The following is a 22,213-nucleotide window of genomic DNA, read 5'->3' as shown; positions in this document are numbered from 1 at the left end:
TTTGGTTGAATTGCTGCTTTGGATCTTTGTCTCTTGGACGTTGGTGTGAGATATATGTTTCAAATGGATTTAAATGAAGAGCATCGTTGCTTGCTGATCCTTTTCTATAACGAAAAATACATTGGCCTACACCAACATCATTCTCTGTTCTGTTTTCTGAGGCCTGGTCTACACTAGGAGTTGATGTCGAATTTAGCAGCGTTAATTCGACTTAACCGTGCACCCATCCACACCAGGAAGCTAATTAGTTTGACCTAGAGGGCTCTTTAGTTTGAATTCTGTACTCCTCCCCGACGAGGGGAGTAGCGCTAAATTCGACATGGCTGTGTCGAATTAGGCTATGTGTGGACGGAAATCGACCTTAGTAGCTCCGGGAGCTATCCCACAGTGCACCACTCTGTTGACGCTCTGGACAGCAGTCCGAGCTTGTATGTTCTGACCAGCCACACAGGAAATGCCCAGGGAAAATTTGACATGCTCCGGCGCCTTGCGGATGTTCTGCAGGACCGCAGGCAGGAGGACAGAGCCCCCCTGCACTGTATCTGCAACCGCCCTCCCCTGCCACAAAGTCCCAACCCCCCCTCACCCAAAGTAACAAGAAGGAGGGGCGACGGGCCGTGAAAACTGTCACTGCACCCCTGCAGAGTGCACAAATACAAGAAGGCTCTCATTCCCTAAATGTTGAGAAGTCCTTCCCTTCCTGGCTCACCGAAGCCCCAATCCCAGTCTCATCCCCTAACGGTGTAGTTGATTATTAAAAGTAGTTTGCTGTTAATTACTATTTCCATCAAGTTTTTCTACAGAAGACTGTCTGTGAAGGGGGAGGGGTTGTTAATTGCATAGGACAGTCACCTTTACCAGGGTACAGACACAGGGGCAGGATCAACAGCAGGTCACACACACAGTGCAGTCAGTAGGCACCCTGGTCGGTCTGGGAGGTGTTTTCCATGTTCTGTGTGGGTGGGGGGTACGTGACTTTGTGGCATGGGAGGGCGGTTACAGAACTTATGCAGCGGTCCTTGTCCCGGACCACAGAGCCACGCAGCAGGGGAATCTGTAACCGTCCTCCCCCGCCACAAGGTCACATAGCCCCCGCACACAGAGTCCCGAAAAGGAGGGATGGCAGGCTCCGTTGAAACAATCAGTCCGGCACTGCAGACCGCTCTAGGAGCAGGAGCCTATCATTTCTCAAGTGTAGAAGCGGTGTTAACATCACTGCACACCCTACCCACCACAGTCTGTGTCCCTGTTTCAACCCTTTAACGCGAATTCATTAATAAAGAAAACGTTGTTAATTACCAATGTTCCATTAACTTTATTTTTAAACGTGTGTTGGAAGGGGGGAAACGTGGTGAACGGGGTATGTAACCGCAGAAGAAAGTCAACAGTAACTGAAGCAGGGGCAGGTTCTGCTTCTCTGTAAAGAAACTGAACAGTCACAGGTTACCTTGCTCCCTGAGGAACCTAGCTTTCAAAGCCTCCCGGATGCACAGCGCTTCCTGCTGGGCTCTTCTAATTGCACGGCTGTCTGGCTGAGCGTAATCAGCAGCCAGGCGATTTGCCTCAACCTCCCATCCCGCCATAAAGGTCTCCCCCTTGCTCTCACAGAGATTGTGGAGCACACAGCAAGCTGCAATAACAATGGGGATATTGGTTTTGCTGAGATCCGAGCGAGTCAGTAAGCCCCTCCATTTCCCCTTGAGACGTCCGAAAGCACGTTGAATGATGACAGTTACCCAAGACCACCCTCGACACATTTTTCCCCCCCAGCATGCATTGTGGGGAAATCCCAGAATTCAAATGGGCAGCGGGGACTGCAGGAACTGTGGGATAGCTTCCCACAGTGCACCGCTTCCAATGTCGACGCTTGCCCCATTAGTGTGGACTCACAAAGTCGAATTAGTGTCCTTAGTGTGGACACACAAATTCGACTTTGTAAGGTCGATTCCACAAATTCGAATTAAGTTAAATCGAACTAATCTGGTAGTGTAGACATACCCTGAGTGTATTCAGTATAATGCACCTGAACACTATAATGGGAGGAACGGGGGTTTGTTTCTGACCATGTTCAAAGACCCACAAAGAGAAGAAAGGAAAAAGAAACTTGGATAATGTATTGGAAAAAAATAGTCCTACCAATTAATGTAGAATTACTCTTCAGAACCCAGGGGTGCTCTTAAAGCATCATTATGGTTCTTATCAGTGCAATAAATGCCAAAGATGTTCGTGATAGAGAAGTCATTTGTTTTACAAAGCTACTGAAACTTTATTGGACTTTGAGATTCTACTCATGCTCTTCAGTTGCTTTCCCCAATATGGAGAACCAGATTCCATAAGCACTCTCAGGCCCCGCTTCCCAAAGAGACAAGTGGGGCAGGAGCCATGGGTTGGGCACTTAAGAGTTTCCCCCCATTCTCTGGAAGGAGGAAACCTGGCAGCAGCAGAGTGGCTTTCACAAAAACAGTAGACTGATGACGTCTTCTAGCTTTTATTGCTGTAGGGACATGATGTTTGACAGGGGTATGTGAGGTGAAGGCCATTCAAGGACAGAGGGAATGGTGTTCCATTATTTCAGGAGAGGCAGCAAGGATATTATTTGCTAATTTTACAAAGAAAAACAGTTGTTGTTTTTAAAGAAATGGCTAAAAAAATAGTCAAAGGTTATTGTCAATAAATACAAGATTTTTCTATATAGAATAGGGAAAGGAAATTCAGTTTTATGTAAGAAAAATGAAAACAGAAAAACGTAAAAAACAAAACAAATAAAAGAAGATAACAAACTGTGCCTGTAACTAACAGACATGTGTCTTTCAGTGGCCTGAGCAGTTTGTCCCTGGCCCTGCAGTCAGACCTTAATGGCAAAAGGGTCTGCCTGTGTGGATTCGCTTTGTCTTGTGTAGATTAAACCAGGTCTGCTTCCGGTAATTAACTTGCCTTTGGGTATTCTGGGCCAAATTCATCCATGATGTAACTCCACTGAAGTCCACAAGATGAAGTTGACCCATTATTTCAAAGGTTTGGTTGGGAAATATATTTTTATTGATATACTAGAAAACTCTTATTAAAAGATGAAACTAATTTTGATTCTGATGGGATTCTAGAAAATCTGGTTACCATACTTTGTTTGGGGACCTAGCCAGAATTTCATCATTTTCTCCATTATAAGTGATTAAAAGTGATTCTTTCCCCTATTTAGGAGAAATGTGTTCTCATTATGTTAAAGTGTTCTTCATTTTGACGAAGTGGGTATTCACCCACGAAAGCTTATGCTCCAATACGTCTGTTAGTCTATAAGGTGCCATAGGACTTTTTGTCACTTTTTATAGATCCACACTAATACAGCTACCGCTCTGATACTTCATTCTGTCAAGTTACTGTGAAACTATATTTCCTTCAGAGCAGATACTCTGCCCTAGCTATTTTTTTCAAAAGGAAGGAGGGTTTGAAAAGGAGAGAATATCAGGGATTTCATTTGAGCTCAGCGGGCTTTCACATCAGTGCCTGAAGTGTCGTAGGGAATGGATTGTAATCAACATATGATATGGTTCCATGGCAAATGCTGTTTCATCTGTTTGTGCGTTGACACTATTGGCGGCAGTCAGGTGCATTTGCATTCTATCTGTACTATCGTGCTGTTCCATACATGACAGGCCAATGGTAGAGAAGATGTTTAAGAACGTGAGAGGGAGTGCCACGAAGAGAAGGAGAAATAATGTAGGTCCAGTGCGTGTGGCAGTAAGGAAGAGGTGAAAGGGGAAATTAAGATTAGTCTGCAGTTTTCAAAGGGCCTGAGAGATTTATGCCCCAAACTCTCATTGAATTACAGTGGAATTTGAGCAACTGCTTCTATTAGGTTCCTTTGAAAATTCCAGCCCTAATATTTACAGTTGAAGTACATATTTTCCAGAGAGAGAAGTTTTGTGGTTCTTTCCATGTCACTCAGAACCAAAAACAGTAGTGGCAAACAGTTGGTGGATGGGGATTTTATCTGGCTTGCTATTGTGCAAACAAAGAAAACAAACTGAAGATGATCCTTTTAACTATCAAACTAAAATATGTTCACTACCCTTTGGCTAATGATTTCACACTATGCTTTCACAAGTATGTCATACAAGATATAGAAAGTTTTGGTCTAAGTTCAGGGGTCAGCAACTTTTCAGAAGCAGTGTGCCGAGTCTTCATTTATTCACTCTAATTTAAGGTTTCGTGTGCCAGTAATACATTTTAACATTTTTAGAAGGTCTCTTTCTAGAAGTCTATAACATATAACTGAACTATTGTATGTAAAGTAAATAAGGTTTCAAAATGTTTAGAAGTTTCATTTAAAACTAAATTAAAATGCAGAGCCCCCCTGGACTGGTGGCCAGGACCCGGGCAGTGTGAGTGCCACTGAAAATCAGCTCGCGTGCCACCTTTGGCACACATGCCATATGTTGCCTACCCCTGGTCTAGTTGATCTCCCACTTGACTGGCCAGCCCAGTTTTTCAACTGGTACACAGAGTATACTAAGCACTTGTTCATCCTTCAAACCAAATTCAGTGGTAGTACTAGCTCCTTTTCTCTCTGCTGAGGTCTTGATATAAATCTCCTTGCTATAATAAATTTTAAACATGTCTCATTGCAACCTCTTATTTTACTATCTCTCTGTAAGAAGAGCAGGTCTGTCCCAAAGTGCAGGTGTGACCCTTTAAAATATTTAAAGGGTCAAATCTTCCCTACTCTTATTTTTTTCAAGGCTAAATATGTTCAGCTCTTGAAGTTTTGCCTCATGGTGGAGACCTTTGTACGTCCCAGGGATCTGTAGTCTTTCTCTCTATGCTTGGATCCATACATATTTTTTTTTCTTGCAGTTCTGACACAGATACAAACCTAAACATTAGCACTTTTTAAATTTAGATTTGTAACAGACAAACCCAACACACCTATTCCAACATCTGGGCAGCTTTGACTGTTGTTTAAAACCACAACTAAGCATAAATCAAACATTTTACTAAAAAGAAAAAATAGAAAAAACCCCTCACCCTTTCTAAGAAATTGCTCCTCAACCAACCTCCAGCTCCTCAGAATCTCCCCTACAAAGCTCAAGCCTGTAGTTGTAGTATGACCTGAAGGTCAACACATCAAGGATAATTGAGACCAAGTGGATGGGGAGCAAATTCCAAAGCCAAGTGATGCTGGCCGGACATTCTCAATGGGCATCTTTTAAACTTTTACACTAGGGGAGGGGGCTTCAGCATGAGCACCTCTCCTGCTTTTAACTGCAGCAGTACGACATGGCGAGATTGTCATCCAAGGAGGCAGGTACCACACCATTTAGGGCAGTGGTCCCCAACGCGGTGCCCGCGGGCGTCTAAGCGTGCCCACATACTGTCCGGTGGATGAGCATCCACCAAAATGCCACTGACAAGCTGCGTCAGCCAGAGGCGTCGCCGTTGAAATGCCACCGATTTTCAGCGGTATTTCGGCAGTGACACCTCTGGATGACGCTGCTTGTCGGCAGCATTTCGGCGGTGACACCTATTGACGTTGCTGCTTGTTGGCGAAATTTCGGCGGATGCTTGTCCACCGCCACGGTCCTCCGTGGCTCGTCGTCTGGCGTCTGCCAGACGAAAAAGGTTGGGGAGCACTGAGTTACGGTTTTATATGTTTAAATTGACACTTTAAACTCCACCCAGGAACCCCAGGCAGACCTGTCAGTGCAGATCACAGAGCACTAGTCTAATATACTTATGGGATACCTTTCTTAGCAAGTGAACTGTTCTCTACCAGGTTGTTATCTGAATGGACCTAAAATATATCACTAAGTAGAATGCATTGCAGTAGTCTAGACTTGAAGAAGCAAAGGTATGAATCAAGGTAGTGAGATTCATATATGACAATAAAGCTTTGCACCCTTCTAGCCAGAAACAAATGTAAAATATCACCCTGCCTGTGGCTGAAAGCTGATTTTCCAAAAATAATTGGGAGTCTAACATTAACTTTTAATATAGTCTGGCTGGAAGAAAAGCAAATAAATGTTGGATTTCCGTGTCCTTAATAAAAGAGGATTGATTGCATTGTGTGTCATTACTCATGTCTTTACCACTTACACATTTTTGAAACTATGAAAGCAACTGATTGTAGCCTTGGGACTGTTAATTCCTGTAGACATGTAAAAAGTGTCAACAAACAAAAATTGACATAACCATAATGAGTAAATTCCTTTCCCAAATCTCCCACTGACTTCATTAGGGCCAGTATTTCACCAAAAGTGCTTTAATTTCTGGCTTTTTCAGTGCTTCTACTTCAAGACAGTTGATTTTTTTCAAGGTCATTAAAAATTACAGTGTGTGTGTGCACACGTGTAATATAGGAGATGGCTGCATTGCTTAATATCTCCTTTTATTTGGACCAATGGTTGTCAAACTTTTTTCATTTGTGGACTCCTAAAAAATTTCAAATGAAGGTGTGGACCCATTTGGAAATCTTAGACATAGTCTGCAGACCTCCGGAGGTCGCCGGACCACAGGCTGAAAATCACTGTTCTTTGGTAACAACAACCTTTTGCAGACCCCTTGCACATAGTCTGCTGATCCCCAGGGTTCCACTGACAATAGGTCGAAAACCACTGATATAGATGGTATCTTTCAACCATGTGTCAGAGACTACTGCTATGTCATGCTTTATGCAGTGCCTGATTGGCTTATGCCTCAGGCGATAATGCGACTCTTTAAATCCAAATTCCTATGCTACCTTTCTTCTCCATCCTGCTGTGTGTAAGAAAGATCGTCTTCTTTCTTAACACTATAAAAGACAATGAAAGGAATTTAGAAGGAAATCTTTTTGTCTTGGCATGAAATACAGTAGTAAAAAGAATAGGTCTGATGATATCCATCTGTTGCAGATTAAAATAGGTGGGAACCAGTTATGTAAACTGAGCTCCTATGGAGTGATGGAGAACAATGGTGGTGGAAATAAATGGATCAATGCGATTAGTATTATTAAGCTGCACAAAAGCTGTCTTTGAGTATTGTGGGGCCTTCAGGAGAATGGGCTTCACAGTCTTGCTCCTAGACTGGCGAAGGGAGTACATGGAAAATGTGTTTAATGTAAGTTTGAGATATTACAGCAAAACTTTAAGTAGCAGAGCATTCTTATGCCTATTCTTCTGCATCACTATGATCCCAATAATTTCCTCCTGTGCTGGAAAATATGTTTCCAGTCAAAAACATACTAGTAGATTTTTTTTTATTTAGTCTTTCCCTTCAAATTGCATTTTCTGTTCTGCCTGCAGAAAGTCTAAATAGCAAGAATTACTTTCTCTTTCTTTAGGTCCCCAAATCTTCATACATGACCATCATCATACTGATTTAACCCTGCTGCTATAGCACTCCTTTCTTCTCTTTGCTGACAGCTGTATTAATTGGCAATTGACTTAACTGCAGGTGCACACTGGTGCATCATTGTGTTTGTATCTGTTGGCCAATTTGAATTCTGTGCTCTAATTAAAGACAAAGGGAGCAGGGCTAAAAGCTTTTCATACTCCCTTGGGTTACTGTTGGACTTTAAATGTGAATATATGAGCAAAAGCAGCATAGGAGGGGAATGATGATGGTTGCAACATTATCTTGGATATAGATACTTCATCCCTTTGGGTCTGTGGCCCAAGATTAAGCATACCTGCAGCACTGTTTTCATGGAAAACATGTTAGGGCTGTCTGCAGTGCCCCATTTACACACGCTGTTAATCATTGTACTCTACTCGTGTGTGCAAGCTGTTTTATTCATGCTCATCTCAGCTGATTACCGATATCTGATGGGGCCTTCTCTCTTTCAAATATTTTACTGGGTGGTGTGTGTGAGTGAGAGAGAGAGAGAGAGAGTCAGCCAGGCACATTCAAATAAGAGCCCAAATTCTAGTGAGATTTCTCTCTCAAAATGGAAACAACAGCAGAAGAGATGATTGGTTGCTTATGACCCAGGTGAAATGTTAGTAAGCTACCTTAGAACCATCAGAGGTTCCTGGTGAAATGTTAGTAAACTATCTGATGTGGGCACATATACAGAAAGAGGGATTCGGTGACTGGCAAATTGGTTGTACTTAGCTAGACTTTGTTCCTTTACCTACTATTGTTAATTCTAACTAGCTGGATTTTTACTCTCTTCCTTCAGGCTAACTAATTTTTTACCTTTGGCAACTGTTGCAATATTTTGCTCAGACTGAGAAGTCTATGGCCTGGTCTACACTGGGGGAGGGATGTCGAACTAAGGTACGCAACTTCAGCTACGCGAATAGCGTAGCTGAAGTCGAACTACCTTAGTTTGAACTACTTACCCGTCCTCACGGCGTGGGATCGACGTCCGTGGCTCCCCCGTCGACTCCGCCACTGCCGTTTGCGGTGGTGGAGTTCCGGAGTCGACGGGAGTGCGTTCGGAGTTCAATATATCGCGTCTAGATGAGACGCGATATATCGAACTCCGAGAAGTCGATTGCTACCCGCCAATCCAGGCGGATAGTATGGACGTACCCTATAAGTCCTTTGTGCCAATTTTGTACTGTTTAGGGTGTATATGAATCAATGAAGGTAAAATGTATGGACAGTTTTCTTTGCACCATATTGTTACAGCTTCAGCATACAATGTGGATACCTTTGATTATATCAGTGCTGTATTCTCTTTAAAGCAGTAGTTTGAGTTTTGGTTTTTTTCTCCTCTTTTCACAGTCTGACAGCAATGCAAGCTTTCTTCGAGCTGCCAGAGCTGGCAATCTGGACAAAGTAGTGGAATATCTGAAGGGTGGAATAGATATCAATACATGTAATCAGGTAAGAGAGACTGCATGGGCATGTGTTTGCTGTACTCAGGTATTGTATGTAACAGATAAGGACCCTGCAAATAGGAAAACCTTAAATGGTTTTATGGTTTAGATCAATTTAAGACCTTCACAGTCAAGTTCTGAGTCAGTTTGGGCTACATTTTCAGCTCTGGCCTTTGACTTGGAGCATCCACTTTTGCACAGCTGACTATGCCCACAGCACATATTTAACAGAACATCTCTATTTTAAGCAAACAAGCCTTTCTGAGCCCCTTATTCCTGGCAGTGCCACAATTCAAACCACACTAAAAAAGTGCTTTCTGGTTAAATATATTGGCTTTGTGTGCGGGGAAAAAAAAAGTCATAATTAAATGTAAACCTTGGATTCCCAGTCATACTAGCTGGGAAGGGTTTGTTCCTGGGCAGTTTTCTCTTGGATGAGTGCTTTGCAGCTGGCTTACTACTTTTTTCTTCCAGCTCCTCCTCTACTGGCCTATATATTGTGGTAATAGAGTGTAATGAGGTTCAGCTTCCCAGCTTTAACAGTCCCCTATGCAAGCTACCACCCCACTGATATTTGTCCACTAGTTATTCCAATCCTCCTCCTCACACTGTTACTCATGCACTCACTCTTTTTCAGACAAATAAAAGGAGCTGCTATTTTTCATGTTATATGCAATGGTGTTTAAGGCATGTCTGTCCTAGGATATTACAGACATAAGGTCTTCAGGACCTGGAGAATTCTGTGTAAGCTCAAAAGGTTGTCTCTCTCATCAGCCAAAGTTGAGATATTACCTCATTCCCACCTTTTCTCTCTTATTTTTTCATATTCTCATTCCTCTAGCCAGTATTTATTTATTCTTGTTGGTTGTTTGTACTGCAGTAGCATCCTCATGACCCAACTGGGGATCATGACCCCATTGCACTAGGGACTGTACATATTTAAAATGCAAAGACAGTTCCTGCCCCGAAGAGCTTGCAGTTTCAGTATGGGATGAGATACAATCTGGGAGAGGGGCACAAAGTAACAATAAGACAACTGTAATGAGGGTGAAAAGCAACATTCACAGCACACCAAGTGCCTAGCCGTTGTTAAGTGTTGTGTGGGCATCTTTACAGAGAGCTCCTCAGATGCAGAAGAGAAGAAAGTGTGAAGGTGTTTGTGTGAAACTTTGATTAAAGAGCAATAAAGGCTGGTATCACTAGCAGAGCCAATGAGGTGGTTGATGGCTCTAGGCCACGCGTAGGCAACCTATGGCATGGGTGCCAAAGGCGGCACATGAGCTGATTTTCAGTGCCACTCACACTGCCCAGATCCTGGCCACCGGTCCGGGGGCTCTGCATTTTAATTTAATTTTAAATGAAGCTTCTTAAACATTTTAAAATCCTTATTTACTTTACATACAACAATAGTTTAGTTATATATTATAGACTTATAGAAAGAGACCTTCTAAAAACATTAAAATGTACCACTGGCATGCGAAATCTTAAATTAGAGTGAATAAATGAAGACTCGGCACGCCACTTCTGAAAGGTTGCCAACCCCTGTTCTAGGCCATATAAGAGATGATAGGTAGAGTGGAGATAGGCCATAGATGGTTTTAAAGGTGAAAAGAAGTAATTTGTGTATGATGCAGTGGAGAAAGAGGAACCAGTGGAGCAATGCAATGTAATTGAAGCAACAAGCCAGGAAGAAGATTTCTACAGCAGAGTTTTGAATCAATTTAAGTACTGTGGGCTATAAAATCATTTTTGAGAGCTAAATAAATAAGATAGAGGAGGAGATATGAGATAGCGAATGGTTTTTATACGCATTAATACCATGATTAATAACTCTTTGGGGCAGGGACTGTCTTTTTGTCTGTGTTTGTACTGAGCTTATGACTAGCCTCCTAGGTGTGACAGTAATTCAAATAAATAAATAATATTTAATTTATGTAATTATTATTCTAGGTCAGGATTTTTAGCAAGTTTGGTATTTTGACACATATTCCAGAAGAAATGAACCTAGCCTATGATGTTTCTAATTACATTACTATGATTTGATTGCTGAGGAGGTGTGGCAAGTAAACATGAAAGAAGATAGAAACAATGTGTTTGTACAATTCACAGCTGTTGTATAAATGCCTAAAGTAAATAGATAAATAACTAAAAAAATAAAGCTATATATTTCTGCTGTTAGTAAGGGGAATAGCATGTCGGTATCAAATTCTGAACTTGGCAGTGGACTTTTAAGGTGATTCTGCTACGTCGCTAAATCCCCTCTGTGCACATCTTGCTTTGAATTACCTTTAAGTAAACTTTCCCTATAGGGCATTTAACTCCTAGAAAGTCAGGTGGAGGATAGGTAATAATTGAAGATATACCAATCTCCTAGAACTGGAAGGGACCTTGAAAGGTCATTGAGTCCAGCCCCCTGCCTTCACTAGCAGGACCAATTCTTGCCCCAGATCCCTAAATGGCCCCCTCAAGGATTGAACTCACAACCCTGGGTTTAGCAGGCCAATGCTCAAACCACTGAGCTATCCCTCCCCCAAGGGAGGAGCTGTGCATGTTTTCCATAAGCAGGGCATTGAGAATCCACTCAAGTAAAAGAAAGGCAATTTAAAAGTAGGTTGGGACAGCTACCAAATTAACCCATCTCTCACCAGGCCACATAAGTGAAAGATGGACATTGAATCATTTATTATTTCTCAATTATAACAGCAGATGTCACAACTTGGGGTGCAATCCAGACTAGTGAGGGATTGTCACTACTTGCCCAGCAACCCTGGGTGACTAGCATTGCTTTGCTGCCGTAGCTCACAGCCTGAGACACTTAGTCAGCCTACAAGTATGCAGGTCATACTCTGTGTGTTTGTGTGCTGTGTAGGATCTCCTGGTTCAGCAGCCCAGACCCTAGCAGCCCATCTATGGCCCTACATATGGCCTTGGTTAAGCCAGCAAGGTGACCCCAACACACTCCTAATCCCAAATTTTCCCCAAATCATGTGCTCTGTAATGTCCAACCCTCTTCTGGACAGTTCAGAGAAATAATAAAGTTAGTTTTTTTCCTCTAAAGACAGAAAAGCACATCACAGTTTATTAACTTAACTGTGGTAAATAACCCTTCTCTGGTTTATGGTAAAAAAAACAAAAATATTTTAACAGGACGTAGGTTAAGTGATGCCAAATAAAATGAATAAAGTTAGAGAGGGTTACATGCCAAAGTGAAAACATGCATCTAAAAATTTAAAAACTGAATCTAGCAAGATACACGCTTAGTTCAAGATGGTTTCTCACCTATGTTCAGTTTCCAGAGACTTCATCACCCCTACCATGTGGTTGAAGGACTATTCTTTCTCAACTTTCAAAAGCTCAGTTTCCTTGTCAGTCTAGTGATGGAGGCCAAAGATGGCTTCTACCTTTTCTTATATCTTCCAAAGTTCTATGACTTTGTTTTAAGAGTCAGGATGACCTCATGCTGTTTTTCCTTTACAGTGGACTTCCCATTCCCCCCTTTCTGATTTCTGTGTCAATGGGGCTTCCATTGTTTTGATTCCACCATACTGAATTTACATAGGAGACAGATAGATAGCTGCCATCTCTTCTGTCTGAGAGAGAACCTGTTTCCCACTCTTTGGTCACAGATTTTAAAGCATAATATTAAGTGTCCATATTTCCTCAGACAGTGGTAGTACATACATTTCATAATTATATAAATCACCAATGTGTTGTTAGCTTTCAGAAAAGACCTCACTCTGTACACTTTTATAATACAGTTATATTGTATACAATCTGTTGATTCAATTGCTTATCACTTGAGGTTCAACCCCCCTGTTTTTATAGACCATTAAATGTTTAAAATGGATTCTTCTGAGGGTTACTCCTCAAAGTAAAGTTTCTTCAGGCTTTGAGGAAGGTGACATGGAGTCTGGTGATGAAGGATGCTTCATGCTCTTCTCCCACTTGTTAGATTTTAGCTTTGTTTACCTAATATGTAAAAATGGACCTTCATTGGCTTTGCCTGAAGATGGGGCTGGTCAGGGAATTAAATATGCATTCTGTTGTCAGTAGCAGACCTGTTTACCAACTACCCCTGACATGCCTGATTTAATCATAATTCCAGTATGTCCATAGCTCTTAACACACATTGTGTACATACCTCACCAAAGAATATTAATGATCAGTGGTGATGTTACTTTTCAAATGAGACTTCACAAGGTATATTTTATAAAGATTATTACAATAGTTTGTAGGGTGTGATTACAGGGGTGCTTCTAGAAGGGTGGTTCTTCTCATCTATATTGGGTTTCTAATGCATCTTTAACTTCAATGGTTGTCATGTACTGGCGATGATTGTCCCACTACAAGAAAGATAAAACTCCAATTAGAAAGCGTACATGCACACAGTGGGAAACATTCTATAGGTTCCATGCAATATATACACTTCTACCCTGATATAACGCGACCCGATATAACATGAATTCAGATATAACACGGTAAAGCAGCGCTCGGGGGCGGGGGGGCTATGCACTCCGGCGGATCAGAGCAAGTTCGATATAATGCGGTTTCACCTATAACAGGGTAAGATTTTTTGGCTCTCGAGGACAGCATTATATCGGGGTAGAGGTGTAGTCTACACCATGTAGATATTAGATATTCCTTTTTACTGCAGGAAAGCAGTATGATCAGCCACCCCCTTCTTCCTGGCCATCAAATATATCATCCCCCATAAAGCATCTGATTGCCATTGACCCAGAGTCCAGACGTCTGAGGTTTCCCTGGCTGCTTCTGTGTGGTATCCGGCTGTAAGCAAACACTCAGTGGATTATTTTTAGCTGAAAGACTTAAGTGTGTCCAAGCAGATTAAAATCTAGTAGCTCACAATCACCGACAATAAACAACGTCAGTAGTGCCGAATGCCAATTAGTACTGTTGCTGTTATTAGAGACTCAAATGACTGGAAAGGGGCCAAATTTTTTGGATCTTCTTTGTTTTTCTTTACTAAATCTACAAAGGGTTGTAAATATGGAATACATGAGAGTGGCCCATTTATCAAGTTTTAGTTTGTTTTCCCATCAGTGGTTGGTTTTCTTTACAAACTAAAACACTTGTACAATAAAATTAGCATAACGAATGTTGAGAGCTCGTTTTTCTCCTTGGGTTACTACTCACCTTTGGAAACGCTGTTACTGCTGCAAAGGGTGCCACGGTTATGCACAGCATCCAGCCCGTGCTTTCCTACTATCACACACTAAAAGCCATTCTCTTAGACCAGTGGTCTCCAACCTTTTTGTGCCTAAGATCACTTTTTGATTCTTAAGGGCTACCCAGGATCTGCCCCCCCCCATTCACTACATCCCCTACCTCCATCGCTCACTCTCCCCCCACCCTCATTCACTTTCACCGGGCTGGGGTAAGGGCTTGGGGTTCGGGAGGAGTGAGGGGTGCAAGCTCTAGGAGGGAGTTTGGGTGCAGGAGGGGGCTCCGGGCTGGTGCAGAGTGTCGGCTCTGGGAGTGGGGGCTCAGGGTGGAGCTTGGGGTGCAGGGTGGGGGTATGGAGTGCTGGCTGTGGGAGGGGGCTCAGGGCTGGGGATTGGGGTGCAGCCTCCCACTGGGCAGCACTTACCTCCAGCGGCTCCCAGTCGGCAGTGGGCACAGCGAGGCTAAGGCAGGCTCCTTGCCTACCCCAGCCCCACACCGCTCCCTGAAGGGGCCATCGCGCTCCTGGGGCAGAGGGAGCATGTGGCTCTGCACTCTGCCCTTCTCTGCAAGCACCCGCCCCACAGCTCTCCTGGCCAATCGGAGCTGCGGGGGCAGTGCTCACAGGCAGATGCAGTGTGCAAAGAGAGACCCCTGCCCCCCACTCCCTCAGCCTGAGGGGCCACACTGGCTGCTTCTGGGAGCGGCATGGGGCCGGGGTAGGGAGTCTGCCTTGCCAGAGATCACGATCAACTGGGAGATCCTCTAGGATCGACCACTTGATTGCGACTGACCGCTGGTGACCACTGTCTTAGACTTTGGGTTGGGTTTTTCATCAATAAGCCTGTTCCATGAACCCAGTTTGCATCAAAGAGTGACAGAAGACCTAATCTTGCTTACACCTACACACATGCTTAACTTTTTGCAGTTGAGTAGAGCAGTTTAATTTAGTGGGACCACTCATGCATATGGTTAAGCATGCATATAATTTGCAGGATTAATGCTCTTTTGGGACCAATAGTCTAGCATCCGTGTATCTCCCACTGAAGTCAGTGACAGTTCCATGTACCAAGAACTTGCAAGATCCAGTCATGTATGTCTAACTTGCTGAGAACTTCTAATGACATTTGGCAAAAATGACCCCTGAATTTGTACTATGGTTGAGAGTTTTCAGGAAGGAAGTAAAATACTTCAACTGAAATTTCATCCAGCTCTGTTTAGGGACTAAAATCCTACAAGGCGAACTAAAATTCGGTGCACAGACTCCAACACAGGCTAAAAATATTTTTTTTTTAAAAATCTACTTTTAGAATGATCAAAAGCAGCTGTCATGGATTGGCCATAGCACTGGGCTCAGCTTACTGCTGGCAGAACTCACACTGTGGTGGGTTCCCAGTGTCGGTGAATCTGCACAAAGCGGGAGTGCAGCCTTGCATATTGATGGGGCAGGCTAGGAAAGGGTCAGGGCCAGGTCACTGCTGAGATATTGTGATCCTCTCATCTCCCAGTAACCTTCTAATATCTCCTAAACAGCCTCACTAAAATCTCTTGTTCCCTAGCTGCTCTTATGCCAACATTCAGTCCAGAAAAAAAGTCGTTGTGATATACCATGGTCTTTGTAGAAAGCTCAGATAATTAAGGTTTTTAAGAAAAAAATTGTCAAAAATCTAACTAAAATTTCACAGATGAGGCCATTATTTTGTTAGAGTGGTTTTAAGAATGAGAACCAAAATAATCACATAGCTCTTCTAACTACTTCAGAAAAGTATCTTGTCTGCCAAAGTAAAATAGCCGATGATTAAGTAGTCAAATGTTACATCAAAGTTTGAATAAAAAAGTGTGTGTGGAGGGGACTTCTGCACTTCAGAATATAATGTTGTGCACTCTGTGTTATTGAGAGCATAAAGAGAATTACTGAGTTCTTTTAAAAAGTATTATTTGAGGAGTTTCTAATTATTATTTTTTTAAAGAAATGGCTTGTTTCAGAGAATTGTCTGTATAAAGGTAGAACTGGGTGAATGCTGAAAAAAAATCTGCAATACTTTAAAAACATTTTGGCTATGTCCTATCCCTTTAGTTACTTTTGAGAGAATTTATGAGAAGCAAATTCTAAATTTAAATATGTGCATCAGAAACCTGCTTCTCAGATTTACACTTATCCAATTGGGGAACTTTTGTTCTTTCAGTTTCTTCCCATTTTAAGAGGAGTCATGTGTCTGTTGTGTAATGAATTATAATTAAGGAACTGAGATTCTGTGTAGAGACAACAAATAGACTGTACTGCCTATGTCTGTGGTTCCTCATGAGAAGACATAAAGTACCACAAACATTAAGAAGTGGAATAATTGCTACTCAAATCTAATAGAGCATTTGGGAAAGATGAAAACTCTTTTTGAAAGACCATGATAGTAGCACTGCAACTACATCAAGATGAGAGTGCAATATTTTATTATTTTTGACAATGGTTAGAAAAAACTCCTCTTTTATAAAAGAGTGTTAACGATATTGGGTGAAGCACTGGCTCCATTAACCATTGACAGTGGAAGAAGTAGGTACAGTGTGACCTGTACATGTAGAATAGAGAAGTCAAAATAAACACTGCATAATTTCGCAGTTGCTTGAAATAGATTTATGACTCCTGTGCAATACATTGTGGTGACCCCAACTTTCAGCATCAGTGGCTTGGGACTGGTGTCAAGGTCTAAACTAGGTTTATACCCACACATGCCATAAAACATCAATGGTCAATTATTGTGCAAAGCGTTACATGTATTAACATGGTCTGATTCAGTAAGTCAGTTGGAAAATCGTTCCCAGAGAGTAGTTTTCAGCAGTTCCCAATCATGCTGGAAGGGTACAATGAGTGGGGTCCCACAGGGATTGGTTCTGGGTCCGGTTCTGTTCAGTATCTTCATCAATGATTTAGATAATGGCATAGAGAGTACATTTATAAAGTTTGTGGACGATACCAAGCTGGGAGGGATTGCAAGTGCTTTGGAGGATAGAATTAAAATTCAAAATGATCTGGACAAACTGGAGAAATGGTCTGAAATAAATAGGATGAAATTCAGTAAGAACAAATGCAAAGTACGCCACTTAAGAAGGAACAATCAATTGCACATATACAAAATGCAAAATGTCTGCCTAGGAAGGAATACTGCGGAAAGGGATCTGGGGGTCATAGTGGATTACAAGCTAAATATGAGTCAACAGTGTAACACTGTTGCAAAAAAAGCAAACATCATTCTGGGATGTATTAGCAGGAGTGTTGTAAGATTGGAGATTTTTAAGAGCAGGTTTGACAAACACCTGTCAGGGATGGTCTAGATAATACTTAGTCCTGCCTTGAGTGCAGGGGAATGGACTAGATGACTTCTTGAGGTCCCTTCCAGTTCTATGATTCTATGAAGTCATTTTTCTGATATTGGCAGGAAATGGTTTAGGAATTTTCTATAAAATGTCCAGTATCTTAAGTGCTTGGAAGGCAATTAGTAAAGATTAAGACAGCAGTGCTTATAGGCCTATTATTAAAATGAGTGTATTTGATTAGCATATTGTTTGGATTCTCATAGTTGCCAAAAAGCTATGGAACTGTTTCTCCATGCATTGGGTAATTTGTATCCTCAAGATAGTCTGTCATGTGGCTTTGGGACTTTAAACTACAAAGAATTAACTGTGACAGGCTTCCTGCGTGATCAGGAGTAAAGAGTACCATTTCCCACTTTTAGCTTCTTGGCGATGGCCATCTGACAATGTGTGTTCCCTCTTCTGTCCACAGAGATTTCCACTGTGAGAATGAGTGGTAGTTTATCTTCTTTGAACCAGTTGTCTGGTCTTTGTTCTTCTAGTTCTGATTTTGAAACAAAATTGTTTGTTTCCATCCTAATTCACCCTGGAATGGATTTGTACATCATTTACTGGGGACAGAAGAACCAGCTTGAACCACATCCATCTTCCTGAATGGACTAGGCCTAGACAAATCTTAATATTTGGAAGTTGGTTCAAATAAATTTATTACTACTTTGATAATCCTTCTGGTGGTAGCTAATGGCACTCCATTGGGCAAGGCACCGTACAAACAGCATAGAAGACATTTCTGACCTGAAGAACTTACCGTCTTACTAGACCCAAAGATGGATATAGACAAATAGTAAAGAGGTAAATTGCCTAAAGTTAGCACGGTCCACTCTCAAAACAACCACATCTCCTACCCCACCTCTCAGTCCAGTGAGGAATCAAACTCTTTACAGCTCTTATTCACCTCACATCTTCCTTGCACCCTACCTTGCTCCCACAGAAAAACATTCAGGTGAAACTTTGGCTCTGTTGAAGTCAGTGGCCAGTATCACCCTCAGCCTCACCCTGGTTGAAGGACTTGAAGAAAATTCCACAAGTGTCTGAATAAGGGGCATGGCCTGGGTCTTCTCTGATGCTCCCAGGCAATTTCTTCCTGTCTCTCTCATATGTTTGAAAGTGGCACTTCGCAGTGTGCCAACCCCAAGCATTCAAACATTATGAGTTAGGTCCCAAAACTCATAAGATAGGCTTAAAAATCATGACATTTTAAAAAAACCTTTGTATTTGCTTTGAGGTGTTTTGAGCCTTCGGGAGTCACGTTTTTTAGTTTTTCTCTGCAACCAGGAGGGCTAGAAAATCACTTTTCTTTTTAAAATGAGATCTGAAATTCCTGAGTAATTGCATGACTTTTGAGAAGCTGGGCTTCAAGAAAAACACCAAATATTGTGAGACTAGCAATAAAATTGCAGAAGCTGACAACATTGTGCAGCGGACTCATTCCCAGTGAAATCCCCTTCCCATGAGATGGTTTCATCGTTCTCCCTCATTCTCTCTTGCCCTATTCAGGGGAAATATTGTATTCTGGCAAATATTGAATCTCTCTGAAGAGCTCTCTCATTTTAAGTCTCATGTAGTACTGGAGCTTGAATTTTTGACATAAGCTTCTTTCATTGTATCAGGGCCTCCAGAATAGTCCTGAAAGGAGAACTCTTCACATTAATCTTTCCCTCTGTGAATCTCTGCTTTCCTGTTCCATTTAATTAAATAAAGTCCCTTTTGGATGCCAGCCAGCCTCTCTTCTGAGTATGTTGGACTTTACCGGCTGACCTTTTGCTGTTTGCACAGTATGCAGTCATATGTAAAGAAGACCAACAGTTACATTAAATGGGCAGAGTGCAGTGGGGAGAGACATGGTCACCTGGTCTAAGCACAGGATTGATCCACCCACTTCTGTGTTCTGATCTGATCTCTGACACTTACCCATTTACAATAGTCCTCTTGATCTATTGCTGATTGAAACAGCAGGTTAGAGCACTGTAGATTTACTTCCAAGCTTGCTGCACCAAGTCTCTCTGTAGACATGCCCTCATTCTCTCTCTGTTCTTAAGGCTCTGAAAAGCTCACCATTTGCATCATGGTGATGGGCTGGGGTTAGAGCCGTTAACTAGATTCTTGAGGTTAAGACAGAAAAGAAATAAATGCTAGAATTGTGCTATTGCCTAGGTTACAAGGCAAATTCTGGTAGACCACAACTTCTAAATTTGTATCTTTTAGTTATTCTGTTTGATTTCTAATTGAAGCCATTTGATTGTAAATGGTCAGATTCTGCCATCCTTGCCCTATGGTGAGTAGTAGCTTATGAGGCAAGTAATCCTAAATTTGACAGAACTGGACTCAAAGGGAATAAGCAGCTGTGGCCTAACATGTGGCAGACTTGTAATGTGCAGGGAGACAATACTGTTTACTATATTTGCTGCATAATAGGCATGGATAGGACCACTGCTGCTTTCAGTCAACTCACTGTTATTTAACGCTGTCATTTCCTAGCATCACCATGCTCTTGTCAGTCGTCCTACTCTCTCAGGTGCTTTCCTTAAATATCTGTTTGCTCCCTTCAGTCATACCAAGAATAAAACATTTCCTGTGAGTCTCTTCAATGACGGAAGTCATTCCTAGCTAGTGAAACAATCCTCCGAGGGGCCAATTCCTGGGCCTTGCACACAGCTAAATGAAAGAAATGTGCTTAGTGGAGTTCTGTAGGGTCAGAAGGGATAGAATCCTGCTCTTTCAGACTAGGGAGTAGTACAGGAGTCATTCTGCAGCTGCTACTGCCGCCTTGATAGTTCTGCAGCTGTTTAGCTGTCGCTCTGCATGCAGTTTGGATGGTGTATTTATATAGTCATGGATCTATGTGCTATATGCAAGCCCCCAACGTGCCTGGGAAAAGGGTGTGCCCCCTTGTGCACATTGGACAAGGAGGTGTACATTTGACTTTAGGGAGAAAAGTCTGTGTACTGCTTTGAAAATGTAGCGTGACATGTCAAATGCACTGGAGCTCCACATTTGCCTTTTCCTTTCTTTAGAATGGTATGCTTTTTTGTTGGACTAAGAAATAATTCTCGTGGGTCTATGCCCACTGTCTGTTTGCACTGCCAACATATATACCACATGTTTAGGATGATGGCTTTTAAACATGAACCATTCATTTTTCTATTCTATGTGAAAAAGTAGCAGTCTACAGTATATCCATAACCTCCTAATAAGCTACATATACTTTTTTGTTCACATTTATTATCGTGTTTAGTTTGCATGTAATATTTTCACATACTATCAATCTATTTTCTGCTGTGCGCATTATTAAAAGTAAAATATGTTTTTAATAGGATGGATTCCTAGTAAATATTATCTGCTATTTGAGTGCATTTAGAGCACAATTGGGTAGCACAAGCCTTGCTCAGTTATATGCAATAAACTGGAGCATAATAGTCACTTTGCTAACTTCAAAGTGTCCTATTACTCTAATGGAGCCTGGAGGAAATTCTTTCTGTGTCTAGGGTGTCTTGTACTGCTTGGGGAATGCTGGCACTGTTTATATAGGGAGGACACTGATGGAGAGCAAGAGGTATCTCTGTCTCCAGATCATTCATGAGTGTGCCTACCCCAGGAGGAAATGCAGAAAAGGTGGGGTGGCTTGTCTGGGGTTTTTTTTAGTGTAGATCTCAGAGTTGAGCAGATCTCTTGTAACTATAAGGTCTGCTGTGCAGGGAGAGGTTGGGTAAGCTGAAGCATGGGAAACATACCCAGCGTGGTCAACTCTCTGTTTTAACTCCAGTAATGTGATTTTTTGGCCAGTGCTGTAGCCAGTTTTGCAATGAGACAACAAGCTCTAGCCCTCATGATGTCCAGCTGGGTCCAGGGGAAAATCCCCTCTGATTGTCCACCTTCCCCTTCTCCTGGGGAAGAGCAACCAATCAGAACTGCTCCAGAAGGTGAGTAGAGCTCTTCCCTCTCCCCTCAGAATACAAGATACCATTTTGGGTAGGGGAGGGGGGAGGAACTGACATCGTTCTTAAAGGGGGAGGGGGGACAGAGGAGCAGAAACAGCCCAGCTGCTAAATGGGCGTGTCCCCACCTCCGACCCTTCCTATAAATAGTGGTTCAGTCTGTTGTCTACGCCTCTGCTCTTCACCTCTTTCTAGCCTAGGAAGGGAAAGAGAGGGGGTGAATAACCCCTGGACTGGTCCCCTCCAGGCCTGGGAAGGGGAAGAAGGGGACCTCATCGCAGCTTCCCACACCAGGGCTGGGATGGTGGGTGAAGAGCCCAGGAGCTGCAGAAGGGGCAAGGATGCACTGATGCTAGTGACAGGTGGGGGACTGGAGGGACAGAGCAGATGTGCATAAATAATTACTGGGCTGGGAGATGGGTAAATGTGGGAATGGAGTGACACAATTAATTCAATTAGAATAGTAGAGCTTGGAGAGAAACTGGCAGCTCCAAACCCCATAGTTCAGTCAGTGAGAGCTCTTGCAGGGAGGCCAAAATCAATACTCTCTGCATTTGGGAGAACGGACAATAGTTTAATTATCACATGCATTGGGAGTGAGCAGCAGAAGTTAAAAAATAAAAACCTGAAAGACAGACCAAAAAACACAAGATAATCTTAGGGAAAAAAAAATCCAACCTCATGACTTTTTGGCCATTCTCATGATTTTGGGGGTTCAGATTCATGACAAAAGGATTTGCTAATTATGATTTTGGTATCATGTTTTTGTAGCTATTGTGTGAAGTTAGAAAATAAATGTTTTGATTTATAAATATCCAGCATTGACATTTCTCAGAAAATTGCCGGGGTGAATGGCAATGCATGAGGGATGAATGGTGATGTGTGAGTCCAGGAGTAGGCAACCTATGGCACGTGTGCCGAAGGTGGCACGTG

The 22,213-nt window shown here is 42.3% G+C and overlaps 1 protein-coding gene across 49 annotated transcripts in view; it reads left to right on the top strand.

Annotated features, from left to right (window-relative positions):
• Positions 1-22,213, top strand: part of ANK2 (ankyrin 2) — a 561,730-nt gene that overhangs the window by 337,469 nt on the left and 202,048 nt on the right. For all 49 annotated transcript variants that reach the window (XM_039542463.1, XM_039542469.1, XM_039542508.1 and 46 more), the window contains one exon: positions 8,704-8,805. In XM_039542463.1, coding sequence (XP_039398397.1) covers positions 8,704-8,805 — 102 coding nt within the window. The remainder of the gene's footprint in view (positions 1-8,703; positions 8,806-22,213) is intronic.

Source organism: Mauremys reevesii, linkage group 5 (genome assembly GCF_016161935.1).
Source record: "Mauremys reevesii isolate NIE-2019 linkage group 5, ASM1616193v1, whole genome shotgun sequence".
NCBI classification, from domain to species: Eukaryota; Metazoa; Chordata; order Testudines; family Geoemydidae; genus Mauremys; species Mauremys reevesii.
Note: the sequence above shows the minus strand (reverse complement) of the source record. Positions and strands in the feature narration are given on the sequence as shown.